General features: G+C 40.6%; 2 protein-coding genes across 2 annotated transcripts in view; one reads left to right on the plus strand and one right to left on the minus strand.

The window, feature by feature from the left end:
* ATG2B (autophagy related 2B) overlaps positions 1–5743 on the minus strand; it is a 138762-nt gene extending 133019 nt beyond the window's left edge. The window contains exon 1 of the mRNA XM_036748867.1: positions 5533–5743. Coding sequence (XP_036604762.1) covers positions 5533–5694 — 162 coding nt within the window. The 5' untranslated portion in view covers positions 5695–5743. The remainder of the gene's footprint in view (positions 1–5532) is intronic.
* Positions 5744–6228: 485 nt separating this feature from the next.
* Positions 6229–22777, plus strand: LOC118843162 (GSK3B interacting protein). The gene is made up of 3 exons (XM_036750611.1): positions 6229–6347; positions 15533–15791; positions 19180–22777. Exons 2-3 carry the CDS (start codon positions 15534–15536, stop codon positions 19339–19341), a joined length of 420 nt encoding a protein of 139 aa, XP_036606506.1. The 5' UTR covers positions 6229–6347; position 15533; the 3' UTR covers positions 19342–22777.
* Positions 22778–24022: the final 1245 nt, after the last annotated feature.

Below are 24022 nucleotides of genomic sequence, written 5' to 3' on the forward strand. Positions count from 1 at the left end.
TAATGATCTCTTAGTTGCCAAATCCAAAGGCCTTTTCTCAGTCTTCATTCTCTTGACCTCTACAGCCTTTGACACTGTCGATCACTCTCTCCTCTCTTTTCTCTAGGCTTTCAGGACCACATTTTCTCCTGGTTTTCCTCTTATCTGTCTGACCACTCCTTCTGTCTCCTTTGCTGGATCCTCCTCCAGATCACACCCTTTTAACTGTAGGCATCTCTCAAGGTTCTGTCCTGGGCCCTCTTCTCTACTTCATTTGGAGATCTGACCAGCTCCCATAGATTTAATCGCTATGTCTGTGCTAATGATTCTCAAATCTACCTTTCTTGCTGCAATTTCTAATCTCCAACTGCCTTACAGAAATTCCAAAGTAGATACCCAGTGGACATCTTAAACTCAGAATGCTCAAAACTGAACTCATTTTTTTTTCCTCTAAATCTTACCCCTACACCTACCTTCCCTATTCCTGTCCTCTCCTCTCCCTACATAGGGTGTCATGCTCTTACCTTAAGGTACTCAGCCCAAAGGAAAGGAAATCTTGAAGGTTGAAGCCTACCTTGATACACCTGGCTGTTTACTGAAACCCAATTTGCTCTAGCTCTCATGGATTGGCCAACAATAGGTCCCCGCACCATTTGATGGTTATTTTTTGGGCCCAGATGGCTCAGAGGGAATGTAAATAGTAATTGTTTCTCTTTTGGACACAAACAACTCCGAGGGTCTCCCCCTCCCAGTTTGATTTTTTTTTTTATTAAAGGAGCTATTTCTTGGCTCACTTCTTGAACAGCCCTAATTACTGAACGGGCATTGCCTCAGGCAGTGAGAATTTGCAAAGACCTTAGGTTAAAAAGGCCAAGGTCTCCCACTGCATCCTGGCCCATCTCCTGTTGTCATGATCTATATCTGGCCACAGGACCCACATGGCTCTGGAGGACAAAATGAGGCAGGTGACTTTGCACAGCCTTCCCTCACTGTAATCTACTTTACCTGCAAGTCCTGGCATCATCTTCCTGTTGTCATGGTTCTCTTCAAGAACAAAGGACAAACCACTGTATCAGCAATTTTCACCTGAAGAGCTTTCCCACCCATTAATAGGCCATGTGACAGACTTATCACGGGAAGCCCAAGTTACATGGTGGGAGGAGCTTCCTGACAGGAAAAGGAAGTTATGTCACAGGAAATGGAGAGAGAGAGCGCGAGCACGAGCGCAGTAATGGCTGCTGATGGCCGCCCTCATGACTGTTAGAGCAGAACAGGCTGACTTAGCTGTACTGTGAGTTTGTTTTGGGGAAGACCCCAGCAGGGGGTCCAAGAGGTTTTGGGATGGCCGGTTTCCAGGCTGTGATATGGTGTGTGGAATGTTTTATCGCTGTAGTAAATTGGATAAATGGCTTGTGGGATGTGGTTCTCTGGTGCCTGAGTGGTTAACCTCTCCTACTTTCTATGTGGAGAGTCTCGTGTACTCTGCGATACAGAACCACAGAGGCATTTTGACAATTATCATCTACGTTGTTATCACTGCCTTACTGTTTCAACCACACACAACCACAACAACTGTGCCTTTGCAACATTTCTCAAATAAGCCCCTTTCTCTCCTCTGCCACTGTTGATGGGGATAGGATCTGAATCGCTTAAAAGGAAAGCAACTCAGTCCCAGAATTTTCCCATACATTTCAGTAGCCTAGATCACTCATTACATACTTTATCTTGAATACCCTCAAAGAACCTAGATGTGTTCAGCTAAAAGAAAATCTCAATAAGCTTTTAAAATATTTAATGCCTTTTTCATTATGAATACTGAATTAAATTGGAAGATATTAGGGACACCTTTGTAAATAAGAATAAAAATGGTACAGTAGAAAGATAAGTATACTGTAAATGAGAGCACCTAGATTCTAATCTAACCTCTTACTGCCAAAGTTCAGACTCATCTAATTCATATACAAAACCGTTCATAATATTGCACTACCCTAGCTTTTCAATCTTGAGTTATACTATTCCACTCCATGTGGCTCCAGCCAAACTCTATTATTCTCAGCCCCACAGACTTGCTCTACGGTTTCCAATCCTCTAGTCTTTCTTCATGTTGTTCCCAATACCTAGAATGTGTTCCTTATTCCTTTCCAATGACTGAATTCCTACCCATCATTTAAACTTCCCACAAAAAGTTAGGAAATGTCTGGAATAACACAAAGAGTAATATGTACAGTTTAGGAGAAAGAATGGCAAAAGAGTGCTACTAATTCAAGAGACAATATTCAGGAAGAAATTCAGTTATTAGACCGCCAATCTCACGTCTATTAAACACACACACACACACACACACACACACGAGTTAATAAACAGGAAAACTAGGCATCCTAATCCAAAGAGGTAAATCTGACTTCGAAAATGTCACTAAGAGAACAGAGTCCTGACCGAACTACATAGCTCCTTACCCAGTCCTGTAAGAACCATTCTAGGTTTCTGATGTCAATAAAAGGGTGGAGGATATTGATAAAGATGATGAGGAAGAGGAGGATAATGATGACAACTGAAATTTATATACAACACCAACATTTTCAAAATTCTTTGGATAATATCTCATTTGAACCTCACAACAGTTTTCTGAGGCAATGCCCCGCCGCTGATGGGCACAGGCCCCACCCCCGCTAACAACCGGTTTGCAGAACTCAACCTAAAATTAGGTACAGGTTCTACCGAACCAGTGCCAACTGGACGAATCCCACCAGTGATCAGAAGCTGAATCGGAATCCAAAGGTTCCTGATTCCAAGTCCTGCACCACACCACCATACCTTCTTGTCTCTAATAAAAAGAAATGGGTAATGGCATGTTTTTAGCTACATTGGGGGCAAGAAAAGGATGGGGGGGAAGGGATAAGTCCATTCTTAAGGGCAAATGAAATAATGAATGACAATGGAAAAAGTGAAGCTCTTCAGCTCTTATTTTGCTTCTGTGTTCTCTTCCCAAGAATGGTCCTCGGACTGAGAAGGACAGAAAAGTCAGCAAAGAACAGAAATGAAAAATAGTGAAGACAGGCAACATATAGCTATTCTCAATGGGTTCAAGTCACCAAGCCCAGGAAAACTATCTGTTAGAGTAATTTTGTGCTGAGGTTTCCTTTTATGCTATGAATTGTACAGAACCTACGCTTGGAATCACAATCCCATATTCATTCCTGAGTTTTCTGGGAACTACACACTTTCATTTGGCTGTGTATGCACAAGTCTCCTAATTCTTCACCATTCCTCACAGCAAAGAATATTTTGCATTGAATTAAAAAAAGCTGGAAAACCACTGTCTTGAGAGTATTGAAAGGATTAGCAGAATACGTGTTAAACCATTGTCCGTGTTGTCCATGTTGTTTGATAACTACTGGAGAATTCAAAGACACCAATTTTCATAGAGCTATGAATGAGGCTCCCTTTGTGGCAAAATTCTCCAACCCACTGTTAAGTAAACAGTTAGTGAGCACTTAGGAAAGCAGTAATCACTAAAAGCAGGCACAGCTTCACCAAGAACCAGTCTCTCCAGCTTAATCTGATTTCCTTTTCTGACAGGTCAGTGGCAACATGGAATAATGGGCATGGTGAGAGTCTTGGAATTAGAACGACTGGCTCCAAGTCCTAACTGACATGCCCTAGCTATGTGATCACAGGTACAGCATTCGGCCTTTCAGGGCTCCAGGCAACTAAGACTGTAAGTGATGCATGCCAATCTGTATTAATTGAGAGAGTCTTCACACTCACAGTATCTCCACAATGATGAAATCTGACTTTCAAAACAAAAAACTCCAGCCAAAACACTAGACTGATAGCTCAGAGTAGCGACCGCCATAGAACAAGCAGATTATGCTTACGAACAAGATGGAGAGATATGAGCTACGTGAGTACAATCAGCTAGATTTTGAAGTAAATGAATGACTACACAAAAAGGACAGTCACTCGTGGCTCAATCAACTGATTAATAAGCATCCATTAAATGCCTACTTACTATATTGCTGGCAATGTGCTAGATGCTGGAGATAGAAAAACAAAATGAAACTGACCTTGTTCTCAAGAGGCTTACTTTCCAAAAGAAGCAGCAGCTTACATTCTACTAGAAAATACATCTAAAGTAAGTATGTGCAGCACAAATGAAAATAAATACAAAGCAGTTTAGATAGTGAAAGGCTGTAAAACTTGGGAAGATGAGAGAGGTCACTAGAAGAGTGGGCCGGAGAGCTGTTCTTGGCCTATTTCTAACAATGAGTTGAGGTGATACAGCATTGGTACAGCATTTTAAGGAATGAAAATAGATATAGATACCTATATCACACCACCACTTACAAGCAGATATTACATACTTACAAAGGAATTAATGTGAAAATAAGAAGTGAAAAAATATTATTATAATTTAAGTTAGAGAAAGAGAGAACTATACCTAAAACTGATTACTTAAAATACTTTTTTAGCTTCCAATTCTGTCCCTCCATTATCCCCCTCCAAAAAAAAAAAACCAAAAACTAGACCTTGGTAAGAAAGAAATTGTAAAGTTGAGATTGACTTTACAAATGAGACAGAACAAAGAAACCGATTTTATCCAGGATGTTTTCTAAAAAAAATTAATTCGGTAAAGAGACAGTTACAAAAACTATAAAACAATGAACCAAAATTTCTTCAGATAGTAAACTTGTGCAACAAATGGGGGTGGGTAGGTGAGAGGGAGAGTTATTCTATTCTTTTGTGACAAGCCAAAGATTGAATTTAGAGTTAAAAAGCACAAGTAAATACATCCTCCCAAGGCTTACAAAGCAGGTAAAAGGCTCAGTAGACACAGCGGGGGGCCTGGTGTCAGGAAGGCCTGAGTTCCAATCCAGTCTTGGACACTCACTCTGAGAAATTTAAACCCGTTTACCTTAATCCACTGGAGAAGAAAACTCTACAAATCATCCAATGATCCTAAGTATACAGTGATCTAATGTTAAACTATATATGAAGCATTACATACTATAAATCAAACTTGAAATACACCCGAAAACTGCAACATCCGTTTTTATGGTCTATCCCTAAAAAGGACCTCCATATTATCCACACAACGCGCTAACTCAGGTGGCTTAAAAAAGCGATAATCAAGTCTTGCAAAAACTAATCACAGTAAAAGAAATTCTAGTAGAGGACTCTGTTAACAGCCAAGAACGTCTGTCAACCTAAATAATGTAGGGTTAATTTTTGGCAAATAGCTTCGGCTGCCTACAACATTACTCACAAGTAGGGGAAGCCGATCATCTTTGAGCCTATTTCCACGATACCTTGTATCCAACAAAACGAAACGTCTAAATCCTTTATTTTACCAGTACTCATGCCCCAAGTTCTTCAGCGCCGTTCCTTTCGTGTAGGATACGCTACACTGTGATGTAAATGGAACATATACAATTTTAGGTTTAAATTTTTAGGCAGTCATTCAGACAGGGAGCCTTTGGGGGACAGAGGGTAAGATTTCCTAAGAGGTCACTAGGGACCCGGGACACCCCGCAGGTCGCCGGCGGCTCTTACCCATTTGTCCAAGGGGACCTGCCAGAGGGATCCGGTCCCTTGGTAGAGGTCCAGGCTGAGCTGCTCTAAGCTCAGCTTCTCCTGCAGGAAGTGGCCCAGGTACCTCTGCAGCAGGTACCTGCAGGCCCTCTTCTTGATGGACTCCGAAAAGGGCCAGGGCATGATGGCTCCGGGGCCGGCAGCCGGCGGCTACTGCCTTGGGGGAGCAACAACTTTCCGGCTCCAGAATAACGCCGGCGGGGAGCGCGGAAGGGAGGACGCGGAGGCGGCGCGGCGTCGGGAGTCCCCTTCTGGCTTCCCCTCCGGCCCGGCCCCCTCTGGCGTCTCCCCTGGCTCAGGGGCCGGCCGGCGTCCCCATGGCCCGGGACGCGGCGTGCTCCCCGCCGGCTGCTCTAGGCCCCGGCCCCGCGGAGGCTCAGGAAGGGCGCCCGGCAGAAGCCGCGGCTGCCGGCGAGGGAGCGAAGCAGAGACAGCGAGCCGAGGGCTGTTAGTAAATGGAGGGCGAGCGGCCCCTGCAGCCGAGGGGATCGATCACCACAGCGACGACCCACAAGCGACTTTGTCGTCATCCGCCGCGGCTGCGGCTCCCCCTCCCGGGCGTTCGCCGCGCACACCCTCTCGGGAAGCGCCGCCGCCGGAAGTGACGACACACAGGCCGGGGGAGGGGGGGAGAACGCCGGAGGCGCTTCCGGATTCGAGCGGGTGGGACGGGGCGGGGCGGAGGTGGGAGGGGAATGGGAAGCGCGAGGGTTCGCCGGCTGCTGCTCAGAGCGCGGAGGAGGGAGGGAGCGGAGGTCGCGCGCGGGGAAGCGCAGGTGAGTCTGTGCTGGCCGGGCAGGCCCAGCCCTGGAGGGGAACGCGAAGGAGGGGGTGGGCGCCCCGGGTGAGAGGCCGGATGAGGACGCCCCCCTTCCTGCTTGAAGGGAGGGAGAGGATCCGGCCTGGGCCCGCTTCTCCCACCTTGGCCTCGGCGCCCGCCAGGGAAATGATTCAAACTACGCACATTTGGCATTTAAAGCCTTTAATAACCCGTTTCCAACCCGATTCTCGTTTCTCCGCCTTATGCCTTCCACCGGCCTACTTGCTGTTCCTCTTACACAGCTCTCCATCGCCTGCCTCTGTGCCTTTGCCCAGCTTGTCCCCCATGTCTGCCGTGCTCGCCATCCTCTTCTGGCTCTTGGAATCCCTATTCTCCTTCAAGACCCAAATGCCCCCTCTTATCGGAGTCCCTTCCTTCCCCACACCCCGCCCGGGTCCCCGAGTTGCTGCTCTCTCCTCCCCACCCCCAGACCACCCTGTACTTTGTGTTGCCTCTTTAGAACGTAAGCTCCTCGAGAGCCGGGGCTGCTTCCTTTTATCTCTGCGTTCTGTGCGTGGCGTGGTGCCCGGGACTCCCTTAGCAGCCGCTGAATAACGCATTGTTCTGTTGACTCGAAGATCAGCGCATTTTTAGGCTCCCAAACTTCCTCCGAGGTGGGAGGATTCCCCTGGTCCGAAAGTTCGTCCTCTTTTCCTCCTCCCCCTTTATTGCGCCCGGCTTCCCAGAGCGAAGGAAAGCCGCTTACTCCTCAGAACGGCCGGGGGGAGGCTTGTGCCCGGGCACACCTAGGCTTTGCGTAACCTTCGGACGTCTAAGGTTGAGCCCTTGTGGGTGTGTTGTGTACAGATCGCTAGCCGGAGCCGAGCCTTAGTTGTGTAGATAACAGCTGCTCTGTTTGTAGAAAGGCGTAAGATTCCCAAAGCAGCCCCGAGGAGCGGGGCGTGCAAATACTGTTAGCCCCCTTCCACGGAGGAGGAAACCGAAGTGTGTAATAAAAGCCCGGCCCGCGAGTCAGTGGCAGGGCTAGGACTCGGGTCCCAAGATTGCTGGCTGCAGAAGGGCATCGCTGTTGGGGAATTCACCGAGGGCTGGTTGTGGAGGTAGGAGCCGACCTGCCTCAGCCCCTCAAGCTGTGGAACCATGGGAAAATCACGCACTGAATGATCGTGATTCGATGGAAAAACTACTGGATCCGGACCCAGAATGCCTCGGTTTAAGTCGAGACCCCTTTAGGAAATAGCCGTATACTCTGGGACAAGTTACTTAATCTCTCTGGGCCTTAGATTCTCAGCTATAAAATGAGGGGAGGCTGCCGCCCAGGTCAGTGGCGGCGCTGACTATGCGTGGGATCCCTTTGATCAGAGCTTCTTTCCTCATCTGTAAAGTTGTTGACGGAAGATGCTTTGTCCATCTACAAGCCTGCTGGGGATGCAAAGAAAGGCACAAACAGCGCTCACCTTGGAGGAGTTTACATTCTAATGGGGGGGAAGGGGAAGAGAAAAATAGGAAAAAAACGAGGTACGAAAAACATACACACAGAGTAGGGGAGGGTTAGTAAATGGAGGGGACATAGAAAGGCCTCTTGCAGAGTGTGGAATTTTAAGCTGTCTGGAAGGAACACTAGAAAGTGGAAGTGAAGGAGGGAGATCGTGACAGTTGTTTTTAGGTAATTTACATGTGGTGTTTTGAGAAACTCTGTAAGATGATACAACTTACCAGAATGATTAAGTCATGGTTGTATTCCCATCGATTGAATACTGATTGCTAAATGAGGTTAGGAAATTTGGCAGAGCCAATTTTGGGTAGAGTTCAAATGATGAAATGATTCCATATTGCCAAGGAATTGATTTCTTTTATCTAATTCTTAGGCATAAAAGGCTGGATGATAACGAATGGACTGCTGAGCTTGCATTCTGAAAGACTGGAATTCAGATCCTTCAGCTGGCACTTATTAACTATAGTGGCCTTAAGCCACTTAACCTTCGTGTGCCTCCAGCAACTCCCCAAGGCCTACGTACTAGGTACTGGGTCTTAGGCCTGTTTTACTGCTCCCGTGTCGGTGGAATCACAGAACCTGAGATTATATACTCTGTTTAAATTGGAAGAGGATAACTGTCTAGGGACTCATTCTGGTGCAGTAGAAAAAGAACAGGCTCTGGAGTCAGTGGAGTATAGTGGAAAGTGGGCTGGTTCTAAAGTCCAAGGACCTGGTTTCTAATCCCACCCTCACCTTATTTGTGTGAGCTGGACCTCAGTTTTCTCGATATAGGAAAATGACCTTTATATTGGGTGGGCGGGGGAGAGGTATGACAAACCAGAATATTGATACCCAAGATTAGAAGATTACCAGAGAGTACCTGGCTCCCCTCAAAGAATTCAAGTCACTTGACTCAAATGAGCCACATCCTTGGATCCTGAAAGGTCTAACAGATGTGATTACTGAGCCATTGTTAGCAATATTTAAAATATTGTGGAAATAGAAAAAGGTGCACAAGATTGAAGAAAGGCAAATGTCCCAATTTTCAAAAACAGGATGAGAACAGATTCTGCAAAATATAGGCCACAAATCATTAAAGAGGTGATTGGCAAACATCTAGATTGGAAAGTGGTGGTTACAGAGCCTGCTTGGTTTCATTAAAAGCAAGCGGGGCTGAACTAATCTCTTTTCCTTTTTTTGAAAGGCTCACTAAGCTAGTAAATGAAGAGAATATTGTGAATGGTGTTTACCTAGATTTTAGAAATGCTTTTTCTAAAATATCTCATGCTAGTCTTGTGGAGAATTGGAGAGTATAGATTAGACATAATCCATGGAAATGTTCATAACTGGATCTGGCTGGATTCAAAAGTAATTGTCGATAGTTTCGGAAGTTTCTCCCCCAAGGTATCTGTGCTTCATTAGCCCTGTGTATTTTGATCATGACTTGGATAAAGGCATCCATGCTATGTTCATCACATCTGTAGATTCCAGAACGCTGAGAGGAATAGTTGACATACTGGATGACAGAGTCAGGATCCAAAAGAATCTTGATTGGCTAGACCCCTGAGCTGAATCTAACAAAATGAAATTCAGTAGGGATAAATGTAAAGGTTTATACTTGTGCAAAAGCTCAGCTTCACAGGTATGAGATGAGGCGTGACTAGGTAACAGATGTTGTGAAAAAATATCTGGACATTTTAGTGGATTGCAAACTGGATATGAATCAGCAGTGTGATATAGCAGCCCAGAAAGCTAATAGAATCTTGGGCTGAATTAAGAGGGGCATAGTTTCCAGGGAACAGTGAAGTAATACTCCTACTGTACTCTGACCCCATCAACATCATTGGGACATAGATAAGCTGGAGATGCCCGAAGGAGGGCAACCGGGATGGTGAAGGGCCTTGAGTCCATGTTATGTGAGGATCAGTTGAAGGAACTGGGAATATGTAGCCCGAAGAAAAGAAGAATCAGGAGACATGTTAGCTTTCTTCAGGAATTTGAAGGATTGTCATGTGGAAGAAGGGTTAGATTTGTACTATTCGAGCCAAGAGCGCAGCAGAACCAGGAGCAGTGGGTAGAAGTTACAAAGTTAGGCTGGATGTCAGGAAAAACTTCCTAACGATTACACATATCCAAAAGTGGACTGGACTCCATGATGGGTTTCTCCGTTTTGAGCATCTTCAAGCAAAGTTATATCGTGGTTGAAATTCTTTGTATATTGATTGGACCTAATGGCCTCTGATGTCCCTGTCAGGCTGTAGAAACTAAAAATTGCCAGCTCCTATAAAAAGCTGGAAAACACATACAGATCATCTAATTTAACCCTTTCTTTGGGTAGAAACAGTAAAATAAACTAGAAGGAAGAGGACCCACAAGAACTTAGGATATGGGACTTCCCATGGATAGGGAGCCCTGTCTAAAAATATCTCCTTCATTTGCCTGTTACAGGAAATCCCCACCATTTGAGTTAGGCATTTGGGGTAAGCCTTATAGGCTTCAGGAGATGATGGAGGATAGTAGGGGAACACAAAAAGTCAGACACAACTGAATGACTAAACAAAAAATTGTCCATAGTTGTTCCCTATTAAAATATGTGTATGGTGCCTAATAAACATAACAATACGCTTATGAAAACAGTGCAGAAGTTTTTCAAATTAGCCACCTGCCAGCTAGCACACTACATTATACATAGTCATTGTTTGAAAAATTATTGTTGAATTAAATAAGACAGAGTACACACAAGTTCTGATGGGAAGAAAATTTGGAAATCATGAGGACACTTCTGGAAAGGAAGCGAGTACATCAAAGAGACAACATGAGGGTACTGGGTTAGAGAAAGGTAATGGGAAGAAGGTGTGGGGGCAGAAAGAGAAGCAGGAGCAAGAACCAAAGGCCCATTTCAAGCCGAAGCTTCCCAACAGAGCCTGAGATAACAAGCCATCTTGAGATGATATGTCTTCTAAGCATATCTCATCCCTTACCATCTTAAGTTTTAGCTATAGATTCTCATACCTAAAGACCCAGACCACCAACTCAAACTCCCTGCCAACAATACCCCTAGCCTTCCCAGTATGTGGAAAGGAAATATTTTCACTAATGCCATCCTCTATCATCGAAGACAAAAAACAGCAGAGACCCCAACTCATATTTCTCCACTCAGATGACCAGGAAATTCATACCTCCAGCTCTCCTAATCTCTTATTCAGAGTAGCAGTTCACTGATTTGAAAAGCTCTTCTGAAAGCTCTGCTTGTGGTCTCCCTACTCTAGAAGCAGGTAGGTGGTACAGTGGATAGAGCACTGGACCTAGAGTTAGGAAGACTGAGTTCAGATACAGCCTCAGACACTTCTTAGCTGTAAGACTCTGGGTAAGTCACTTAACCTTCTGTCTAGCTCAGTTCCCTCAACTATAAAATGGAGGTAAAGAGTTTTTGTGATCAAATGAAATAGTATTTATGAAGTGCTTAGCACGATGCCTGGCTACACAGGCCCTAAATAAATACTTATTCCTGCCTTCCCTCCATCCTAGTCAGCTGTGTCGTTCCCCAGTACCTTTTCTTTTCTCCCTTTTCATTGTGCCATCTGGCACAGACTACTCCAGCTAGCAGGAGCTTTGGGAGGTCCTTGTGTTAGAAATGCTTTACATTTTTACAAAGAAGAAACCATTCATAAATTATAACCGCCTGTCAAGGACCAGACTTAATACAGAGAGGTACTTTAGCAGTAGCCTAAATACTTAGCCATGAGTTCTTTGGGCAGAACGGACCTTTGAAAAAGAGAAAAAAATGCCAAATTGCTTTCATTTTTTAGCACTCTGTGACTTGGATCAAGTCCTTTATCCTTTGGGGGCCTCAGCGTCCTTATTGCTAAAGTGAGGAGGTTGAACTAAATAAGCTCGAAGATACCTTCCATTTCTAAGTCCATGATCCTACAATGAATCATCTTTGGACCCAGTTAGTTTCACTCTATCCTTCACTGAGTTATGCCTTCACTTTACTTTTTAATGGCATGTTGATGATGTATGTAACCATTTGATGTACTCCCAAGTAATTTGACTCCCACCTGCAACAGCATGGATGTTCTCCCTATTCTCTTATATTCTCATCCATTCACCATGGATTCAGTTATCATCTCTGAACATACCTCTCAAATCTGTATATCAAGCCCCTTTTCTCCCAAATGATAGTTCTGCATTGAAGACTAGACATCTCTACCTAGTTGTCCTGTGGGCATCTCAGGCCCAAGTCCAGTTTGGAATGCTGCTGTTCTACCCTGCAAATCAGACCAGATTTTTTTTTTAACAGTCTCGAAAGTCTGAGAGTTTTTGTTTTGTTTGTTAAAAAAAAAATCCTGAACTTAATAGAAGATTCGACATACAAAAACCAAGAGAAACATAAGGTACATACCAAAGACTAACTACGAGGAATTCATAAGGACAAACTATTTACCTTTTATATGATGTAAAATGTATGTCTAAGATTCTTATTAGTAATTGGCAAGCTCATAAGAAAGAGGAGGGTAAACCTATGATACGAGTTTTAAAAGTAAAACCATTTAGAAACAGCTAAAAAGAGTAACTTTTATACAAATGAGGTACAAGAGGAAGAAAGGATACAGAGGAATTAGGTGGGAGAGGAGGGCTGGTAGTTCTGGTAACCTACTTTCATTGGTAATGGGTTTAAGAGGAAACAATATATATTTAGAAAATTTTTTGAAGTCTTCTAAATTTAGAAGAAATAAAATGGTAGGGGCATAGTGAGGGGGGAGAGGACAAAGAAGGGATTTTTAGAGGGGAGAATGAGGGAATAGGTAAAAGGGGGTATAGAAGGGTGTTTAGACTTATGGGAATGGGAGGATAGGGAAAGGATCCTTGGAGAGGGGTAGGCAAATAATAGGAGGGCAAGGTAGTTGGTAGAAGTAAAGTAGAGGAATCAGGAGGGATAGGAAACGAGATAGGCACAAATATAAAAACAAAGATCAGCAGTAGTGTATGTTTGGGAAAGAAATGTCTATACGTGTATGTATGTATCTATAGCTATAGAGAAACATCTAAACTTTATTGTAGCCTTCAGGATGGGGTAGGGGAAGGGAAAAAAAGAACAAAGTAAAAAAGTGCACAGCAGAGAACAGAAGAAAACTCACAAGGAAGCAAAGAAAAGATGGACAGTTCTCAATACAACTTGTATTATTTATCATATAGGCTTTCTTGAAATGAAAATCTATTAGATATTTTGAATCCTCTCAGCGTTCTGCTATGCACACAACATGCTTTTTCTTTTCTTTCCTACTTTGTATTTAAGTTTGATATGTTTTGTTCCTTTTGTCTATTCTGTATTTGTGTTCTGGCCCTTGAGTCTAAATAAAATTAAATCTAAAAAAAAAAATCAGACCACCAGAGACCATACCCAAGTGGAGCTAAGCCACTAAGTTCTACATTCCCTGAGACCAGGCAACCTCATCTTTACCCCCAGGCCCATTTTTTGCCTTTATTACTACTCTCTGCTCTCAAGACAGACCTACCAGAGACTATGCCTGGAATCATGCACACATTTTCCCTGCGCCCCCAGCCATTTTTCACAAAGCCTTGTGAGTGAGAACAATAATTGATTAAAAGTTTGGCCTTACTATTCACATTGGAAAAACCAGGTGGGTAAGTGTGCCTGTCATGTATAATTTACTGTTGTCTGCTTTGGAACCTACGCTCTCAGGATGGTGTGGATATATGGATTTGTACCTTGGTCTAACAGTACAGATGAGTAGTGAACTAGGTCTATAATTAAATAAAAAGCTAGGTTATATTGGGGAAGTTGCTGAGTCTTTTTAATATCTCCAAAGCTTCTCCTTCAAATAAAGGCTCATGGTTTTAACACCACTGTTCTTTTGGGGATGCCATCTTTACTGCAGACAGTTTCTAAAGAATTCAGATTTGTATTACATGTATTTGGACATGAGTAAACTACTGCCTGTTACCTAAAGAGATCGCTTAAGAAAATCAGCCTAAAATGTATTATCAAAGGAATGTATGACCAGAACACGAGATGGGATGGTTACATAACAGTAAAAGCGAAGAATATTTAACAGATATCCTTTGTGTTCCATTGGAAACCCATGTAACATTAGAAGATCCAGAATAGAGGTTCTTGGACTCCTTCCCAGAATCGTATTTTTAAATGCATAAATCTAAATACATGAGATTAAAATATGAACCAATTGTATTAGAATATATTTACCAGAATATTTAAAAAAAAAGTTCCCATACCCAGGTTAACAATGGAGGAAGGCCCCCTGTACATAAGTTATACAGAATGAGGAGGTATAGATGGGTTGCTGTCTGTTCAATTGAATGGAATATCCATATCAATGAGATCACAGAGCTACTGAAATATTCTCTTAATGCTCCATTTTCTGAAAGAAATTGGGTGTTTGAACAGAATTAATAGATAAAGACGTATTCTGATCTTTTCTTACTAATTTGGCTTTAAGATTTTATTCTCTTGTACCCAGTGAGATCATGGCGTGATGGTTCGTTCTTTTCATAAGAGATTCTAATGACCCTGCTGCCACTTTCAGCAGCAGTCATTACATTTTTCGCCACACTTTTTATGACTGGGGGAATGATGTGAGGTTTTCAGTTTAGGTATTTCAGAAGTAAGCTGCCTTGTGTACTTGCACAAGTCAACCAAAGTAATTTCTTTTGCCCCACTCTGTATGTAGTTTGGCTCATGGAATAATCAGGGTTGTAGTTAGCTCATATCACTGTTTACTTTCCAACAGTGAACAGTGTTGCTCTCTTCAGCATCACAGCAGTTATACTTCCTCCTTAGCACCCTCTACCTTATAGCTCATTTTCTCCGTTGTCAGCCTTTCCCTCCAGCCTCACCCCCCTGCCTCAAGATACCCACATGCTCACCTGCAAATTGCTTTTGTATGAGCCGCATCATGGCCTCTGGTCGAGCTCTCATTCATTCAACACACATTTATTAACTCCCACTATATACACTGAAGGCAGATAGGTGGTACAGTGGATAGAGTACAGGTCCTGAATTCATATCCAGCCTCAGACAGTAGCTGTGTGACCTTGGGCAAGTCACTTCACCCAGTTTGCCTGAGTTCCTCATCTATGAAATGAACTGGAGAAGGACATGGCAAAACTAAACCGGTGTCTTTGCCAAGAAAACCCCAAACAGGGTCACAAAGAGTCAGACAGAACTGAAGTGACTAGACAACTCAGCTGTCTCCCTACTCCATTCCTGCAGGCCCCTTCTCTCATGAGAGAATACTTACAAGAATCTTGATTCTGGGGAAAGGCTCAGACTTAGCTAACAGATTTCCGTTCAAGTAACCACCACCACGGATACCCCTTCTCAGCTCCTCTTTTACGGATTGTCTTTCCCCATTAGAATGTAAGCTCCTTGAGGGCAGGAACTGCCTTCCTTTTGATTATATTTGCATCCCCAGCACTTAGCACATTGCCAGCACTTAATCAGTGCTTGGTGACTGAAGTATTGAGGATAAAAAACTACTGGTACAGGTTGCTTTTAAGAATAAGCTGTTGAGTTACTTTCAGAAAAAATTTTAAATTGTTTTTGCAAATTTCATATTATGTTAACAATTATGGATTTATAATAGTTTGGTCAGAACATTCAAGGTATATGCATTTCTTTTCAAAGAAAATAAGTGGGTTTTATTCTCTATTTTTTACAGAATGGAAACAGATTATAGTCACATGGAACTTAGCAGTAACATAGAAATTGAAGAAGATTCTGAATTTCAAGATTTTGAAAGAACAGATGTAAAAGACATGAGACTAGAAGCCGAAGCAGTTGTGAATGATGTTCTTTTTGCTGTTAGCAACATGTTTGTCTCCAAAAGCCTGCCTTGTTCAGACGATGTTGCATATATAAATGTGGAAACAAGAGAAAGGAACAGATACTGCCTGGAGCTCTCAGAAGCAGGGCTTAGGGTAACTCATTCTTCTTTCTCGGAAAAAAAATTATTTGGATAAGATTTTATCATTTCATAAGACTACAGAGAAATTATATGAGCGCTGGACATAATTTTTTTTTTAAAGATTTGTTACTGTTTTCAAAAACCTTTGGGTAAATACAGGGAAACTTAAAACTTGGAAGGAACTTTTGGTTTAGGTTTGCTGTTGTTGCAAGTCCCTTTTTCACCCACAATTAAATGGTCTGCAGGACAGTCTTAATTGTTCTGCTTGTTAGATAAGTTATTTTTTCATTGAGAGCAAATGCCAGTGACACTTTGTATACCTGGGTTCAGACTCTAACTTAAATTAAATCACAAGAGAGAGTCAAGTCTCTAAATTTCTAAGAGGCCTCCTATTGATCTAGACCAACCCTCTTTGTCTTAGGAGACCTTAGCAAGAGGAGATACTACTACAGACTAAATGGGGTGAGAAGAATCTGAAAGGTGAGATTTCATACAATAAAAAAGTTCATAGATCTTGGAATTATCTCTATCACATCAATAATTGTATCTCAGTCCCTTTAATATATTTCTATTCAATAAAGAAATTAATTCCTTTATGAGCGCTGATGTACGCATCCAGGTTTCCTAATTTTATAATCAAAGTCATGAGTTAAAAATATATGGTGATACTTGAGGATGTCTATTTATAAAATCAGTTATCAGTCATTTGTTAAGCATCTGCCATGTGCTGCGCACTGCACAACATGCTGGCAATACAAATAGAAAAGTGAGACAATCCCTGCCTTTCAAGGGGCTACTGAAACTGTCATCATTATAATTATTATCACAATTGTATTGTCATTATTATACAACTTCTCATTACGACTGGAGTTACAGTTAAATAAACCCTTAATTTAATGAGCAATGGACTAGCTATCAGAACCTCTGAATTGAATCAGAGGTAGCTGCAGTCTCAGTAATTTCCTGAATTCCTTGAAAGATTAATCTATTGTAGCCAAAAGCAGAAACTATCAAGTTGCAATGTATGTCATTCATCTTGGTGCTCTGTGGACATAAGTCCTTTTTTTAATGATATAGCCACACAACCTGCAGAGATATATCTAGTTTGCACAGTGAGATACAGAAATCATACACATTATGTAGTCCTTGCTAGATTAACTTACATTTGGAGCAGATTCAGAGGGAAAGGATTTCTTAATTCCCTAAGGTTTCATGTAGATGTGCTATATGACTTTAGAGATGCTACACAGTATTTGCGATATCCAGTGAGTGGGGTATATAACATAAAGCCCTCAGGTAAATGACATCATTTAGAAATGGAAATCCATTACACGTTACGTTTCCATTCAGTGAATTCATTTCTAAATGCCGTCATTTACAAAAGTAACTTGAAAAAGACAAGCAATAAAGATAAGTATTCCATAGTTAAAAGTGTCTAGATGATACAAGAACTTTATGTGATTGAACATTAGGTGTTAAGTCTATACTAATTTAGTATGGCTTTAACTAATGGAGGGATGTGACAAGCCCTGGTTAAATGTCTGTAACTGATATAGGAAGCTAATAATCATTAGTATTTAGTATTTATTCGGAGAAATTATAAGAATGATTCCTAAGCACTGAGGGAAAATATGAAGACAGATAAGAGCCCTGCCCAGAGGAAGTTTGTAAACCAATTAGGGAGTTAAAATGAGTATAATTAAGTGGTTCTTAGTACAGTCTTCTTTCTTCCTCTAGCATTATTATAGGAAGCACAATATAAGGAAGGAAAAAAACTGATGGCGTGTGTTCATGGGACAGATTATGCAGTTTGGCTATAGGGTAAAGTAAAGGGAGCATTGGGAGACAGAACAATGAGCTTGAACCTTACCTTAAGGATAATATGAAGTCTAGTGTCATAAGAATATAAGATTCATTTGAATTTTCCAAAAAAAAGTCAAAAATTTAAAAAAATTTTGACTGATATTTTCTAATCTGTTTCTATTATTTTTATTTCTATTATCTATTCTATTTCTAATATTGACTAATATTTTCCCAGTATTATGCAAGTAAGATACAAGAGAGGTAGAAGGTAGGTCTTCCATATGGGTGGGGTAAAGACCTGATAACTAAAACTAGCTAACAGTGTGCCCCATAATACCACAGAGTTGGACATTTACTCTTACTAAATAGGTGCATTGAACTAAAAATACATATAAATGGTCTTTAATGTTGCATTTTCTTAAGGCAGAATTGAAGCCCTCTAATTCCTCATCTATTTTGTCATGATATAGAAACCAAAATCAAACTAGAAAAAGAAAAAAAGGTACTGATCATTAGCACTATGTTTTGTCCCAGTTAGATATTCAATAAATATTTTTTGATAACTGTAATAAAGGACTGGTGTTAGCCATTGAAGAGAAGCTCAGCTTTTGTTATATTTGGCCATTTGTTCTACCTTTTTAGCTTTTTCTCAATTTTTTTTTTAGGAAAAGCTGAAAATTTTCCTCACTGTTCTCGAAGGTTGAGGTGGTGCTTAGGAAGGAAGTTTTATTTAGACTATCTTATTTAGACTATCTTAAGTCAATGCTGTCAAACCGAAATAGAAGGAGATCCCTTTGACCAGCATATTGACTTAAAATAACACAAAGTAACATAGTCTGCGTTCTGTTGTATTTTTATTTTTGTTAAACATTTCCCAATTACATTTTAATCTGGTTTGTAAGTTTTGCCAGTGCTTGAACCCCTACAAGTTTCGCACCTCTCATCTAGATTATATTTTTCTTAAATACTGAATAAAGCTTTTCAGTCATTTCAGTTGTGTCCAACCCTTCACGGTCCACATTTGGGATTTCCTTGGCAAAGATACTGGAGAAGCTTGCCAATTCCTTCTCCAGCTCATTTGACAGATAAGGAAACTGAGGCAAACAGGGTTAAGTGACTTGCCCAGGGTCACACAGCTAGTAAGCATATAAGGCTGGATTTGAACTCATGTAGGTGTCCTCCTGACTCCAGGGCCCATGCTCTATCCGCTGCACCATCTACCTACCCTTAAAAGCTTTTACAGAACTGGAGAGTGTCTCATAGAAGATCTCTTCTGGCTCTAAACTGTATAAACCTGTTTTTCAAGAGCATTCTTTACAAGTGCCTCTTTCAGTACTGTATTATTTATTTGCGAATATTTTCCTTTCCAATCAAGATGATTCTTACAGGTTTTGCTGATAAAGATAATGATATTTAATAGGTAATTTTTCCAAAAAATTAGTAAAAAAAACAAACCAAAAGAAACTAAAGCCTTCATAAGAAATATAAATATTGTTATGGCATTCACTGTTGACTTAGAAATTAATTCATTAGAAAACAAGCAAAAGAATCACAATTGTGTCGAATAATTAAATTAATTATTGGCCTTTCTCTCCTAGGTTGTGGGTTATGCTTTTGACCAGGTGGATGATAATATACAAACTCCCTACCATGAGACAATATACTCTTTGTTGGATACCCTTAGTCCAGCATACCGAGAAGCATTTGGAAATGCACTGCTAAGAAGACTGGAAGCTTTGAAACAGAATGATCAGTCATAATTTATTCTACATTGTAAACTTATTTTCTGCTAGGCTCGCTGCTGGAAACTTTTTAAATTTAGAACCTAGATTCTTGCTAATGAATATAACATAAAATCATTTTTTATTTTGTTTTTAAGCATAACTGCTTGCTTCAGATATAGGCTTCTCACTCCAAGCAGTATTAATAATAAACTCTTCTTGCTACTTCTCTTCCACCTAAGGAATTTGGCAGCCCTAGATTTGTGATATAGATCATGAATACATTTAGATTTCTTTGGAATACTACTGCATTTTGAAAACAAAACAGTATTTTACTATAAAAATGCAGGACTTTAATGCATCTAGTACTACATACATATGGAGTTCTAGGCTTGCCTAATAAAATTGGCATTCTAATTAATTCTCTACAATTTTAATCCAGCTTGCTAAATCAGGGGTTCAATGTTAGCTTGGACTGAATTTGTAGTGATTGTTTTGCTACTGGCCTTACAGGGAACGAATCATCAGCTAGTTTCCCCTGCACAAACTTTTAAATTGCTGAAACTATTTATACTAGTGCAAATTGATAAAAATGAATTAATTGTATATAATTTATCTAGTATTATTGTGCTAAATGACACAGGGATTAGAATAGTTTTATGTATCCTATTTGCAACAGTCAGCCAGCTAAATAAAGGATAAGCCTTTAGCCTATGAATGTAAAAATGACTGTCTAATCTCCAAGATACCTAAGCACAGAATATAAAAATAGGCTCCATCTTTTTTTCTTAATAAAGAACATCATAAAATTGCATTGTTAAAAAGATGTTATAATCTGTTTTCCTAGGAAACAATATTTTGGCCCATGTTGATTCTTATTTTTCTGAATGTTTGTTTACATAATGTACAGTGTTTATATATTCAAAAGTATTTTTGCTTCGATGTTTACTTTCTAAAATGTAGTCCTCTGGTATCCTTGATACTTCCCTCTTTCCCTCCAAATGTACAGTGTTTTGTCTCAATGCTAAATCTACAATGTCACAATGCATTGTATGGGCTTGAAACCAAAGGACGTATGAAGCGTTCAAAGACTAATATTTGGAAAAAGGATACTCTGTATTTTGTATTTTATTACAAGTACTAATATTTGTAAGTTTATTTAACTGAATCATGCTGCTATGTGTTTTCAGGTCTGTGTTGGATGGGAACAATGGGGATTGGTTTTTAAATAATCAGTTAACACTGTAGAAGTAGAATTCAATACCTGGATATGCTTCCTAAGTCTACTGAATTTACAAAATGTTACTCTTTGTTTAATAATAAAAGATAATTCATTTTTGTTCTGACTAAATATTAATTTGTATAGGCCAGAGCAAACTAAACATTAATTTGGATTTTGTAGTCAAACCTTATTGGAATGTTTGTGTTAAATTTTAGAAGACGCGTATTTGTAGCTTTGTTTTCATGCTTAACAGTAAAAACAACTTGCATTTGAATTAAAATTCCTCATGCTCATTCTCAGGCTAAATGTAAAAAAAAAATCTGTTAAGTCTGAATAAATTTTTCCTCATTTTTAGTTAAGTATGAAGAAAATGGGTTTTTTGCTTGGAGAAAATTGAAATTGCCGATTTTATGATTTGGTTCAGGGCTCATTAGTTCTCATTTAACAATTCCACATTTCCTTAATTATGTGTTAGAAGGATTAATTTGGTTGGTTATCTTTGAGAAAGAGGCGAGAGGTTGATTTATTCAATTTATAGGCACTTCAGTGTTTATTTTGATTTAAAATTATATTGAATTGGATCTGTAAAATGTGGGTTGCACATCCTATCTCACAGCAGTTGTGAGGAAAGCACTTTGTAAACCTTAGAGCACTATGAAATGTTAGTAGCCTTTGTTGGCATACATGAGAATTTTAGTCATTACAGATTTCAGCTTTGCCTTAGCTATTTGAAGAATTCGATCAGTGGGTTTCTAAAGGAGATTGTGTTTTCCTAGGTTTTTAAAAGAGCTATATTTAATAAAAATAAACTTCTAGAATAAACTCTTACTAGTTTTAAGATTGAACAGGTACTACGATTGATTTTAATGGGCATCTAGAATTTTCTGACATCACATAGTGTTAGCCTTAATCTTTTTTACCTTATAATTAATATAGTGTTTGCTCTACACATGCTTCTTATTTTATTTCTTTTTCTGGGTAGCTTGGGAGAACCATTGGTAAATATAAGTGTGTATGTAAATGCAGAAATTCTGGAGTTTTTTTCTTCATGGCCCTTCCTCTTTTTACAAAAGCCCCATTATTTCTAGTTAGATTGTCTCCAAAAACCCCAAGATACTAGCTATTTCAGTGTAGCATCACAAGGACACTTGTTATCACACCTTTCACATGCAGGTCCAGCTATATTCCCCATTCCCTCTGTCTTCATTGTGTGTGTGTGTTGGGATGGAAGGATAGGGAATTGAAAGGACATCTAAACAGAGCTAAAAGGTGTATGTAGACAAAAATCCCAACACTTCCACCCTGAAAGTTGTAGGAGGGTCATTTAAGCATCGAAGTTCATACAGAGCAGAGCAGTTGGGATGGTGAGGGGATTGGAGACCCTGCCATACAAGGACATGAACTTGGTACCCTGAGAAAGAAAACTTGTAGGGAAGGAATGGGTACAGTGATAATACAGGAATTGTCTTTAGTGACTGCGTATCTTAGAAAAAATGTGGTTCATTTTGTTTTCTGCTTGACTCTAGACATGTGTAGATGCAATGAGAGGAAGTTTCATAAAGGTAAAGTCCCACTAAAGGAAAAATTCCCTAAAATTAAAATTGTCTGAAAAGTGGGATAGAATGCCTCCTAGAAATGTGGCAAGCTAGGAGGAATTTTGTGATTTTCCTTGAGGAAGCAAAACATCTAAGAGAGCATCAAGAAGGAAGAGAGGAAAGCTACATATTTTGTAGGGGGGAAGTAGAGAGGATCAGAGCTCTAGAGGTAGGAGGGGCTTCTCTACTGAAGAAAAGACATGTCCCTTCCATGAGGCCATAAGTGCAAAACCTCCAATTCTGAATACTGCTCCTGAGGCAGACCAGGAGTAGAAGAAAGACAAGGGAAGAAGACTCCAGCCAAAACAAAGGAGTCCTAGCAGAATTCCCTATCAGCCAGCAAAGAGTTGCCTGTGAGGGAATAAACGAACTGAGACATAGCTGTGCTAGCAGCAATCAGATATGACAAGAACCGAGGAAGCAATCTAGAGTGTTGGGTACCATCTTCTTGGAGCTATGGAGAATTGCAAACTTGAAGAATTAAACTCATTCTAATTAGGAGACCATACAAACCTCCACAGGATCGCATAGCAGGAGACAAATGCTTCAAGACATAACTGCTAGTAGAGGCTGCTCACTGATGGACATTGTTATTTTCTAGGGGGTCTGACAGGAATATTTGCTTTCTGTGCCATAATAAATGTTCTTTGTTCATTAAGCCTTGTGAACTTGTCCTTATAAAGGGGGGGTGGTAAACACTAATTTCCAGGCAGCTTAGTGGGGTTTGATGGAACCAGATGAGTAGAAGACAATGTGGGTACTATGTATCAAGGATTTTGGCATAATGAAGAGGAAGCATCCTGGAAGGGGAGGAGCATTGCTCTTAAAACCAGCAGACCTGGGTTTTAATGCCAGCTCTGACGTTCACAAGCCATGTGACCCTTGGACAGGTCACTGAAGCTAAGTCTCAGATTCTGGATCTATAAACCTTTTTGGAGTTTGTCCCTTTATTAATCCCCTCACTAATGTTCATTCTCTGTCTCTCTCTCGCACACACACACACACACACACACACACACACACACGCTTGCCTTTACGGCCATCTCAAGCTTTTCTTTATCTTTTTTTTTTTTTTCACAGCCATACTCCCAGGAAAAAGGAACCTGTACTTGCCTCCAATTCCTCTCATTTTACATCCCTTTTCAATCTGGCTTCCAACGTCAGCAAACCACTCAATTGAAACTACTCCATCCTCCTACCCATCATACAGGCTTATATGTAATCCATCTATCAAGACCTAGACTTACAAATAAAATATTTTACCATCCCACAAATTTGTATTAAAGCATATGTATATACGTGATATGGTGTGTGTATATACCATATACATATGTTTACACAAAGGTATGATGAGTGTCCTTGTGGACATTATATGACTGACTATTCCCCAAATATTTCGGGCCCTTCTCCCTTCATGATTTCATAAGTTTCCATGGGTTCAGTTACCAAGATATGTGACTCCCAGATTAAGTTGCTTATTGGCAATTGCCTGTTAAACATATCAGTGAAAAAACTGCCAGATTTGGCATCAGAGGACCTTTAAAATTCTGAGCCTCCTATCTTGTACATGTCTCTCATATACTGAGCACCGCTACCTAGTTCAAGTCTTTATCACTGTAATCTATTTCTCTAAGTGCACAGGATTTTTTCCTAAAATGGAAGCTGATAATCTCTTTTGTCTATATGCATTCCTACAACTCCCAGCAAATACCTCTCCAAATAAGTGATTTTTGTGGTAAATCAGTATCCAAGCTTCCTACCTTTTGCTCTGGGAAGCATAATCAAATCGATACTGTCATATTGTCTGTAAAGGTTGTGTTCACTGATTCCTCTAAGGCTCCACTCACCATCACCATGCCTTTTTAGAACAAAACTCATTTCCCATACCACCACTCTTCTATAT

This window comes from Trichosurus vulpecula, chromosome 3, assembly GCF_011100635.1.
Source record: "Trichosurus vulpecula isolate mTriVul1 chromosome 3, mTriVul1.pri, whole genome shotgun sequence".
Lineage (NCBI taxonomy): Eukaryota > Metazoa > Chordata > Mammalia > Diprotodontia > Phalangeridae > Trichosurus > Trichosurus vulpecula.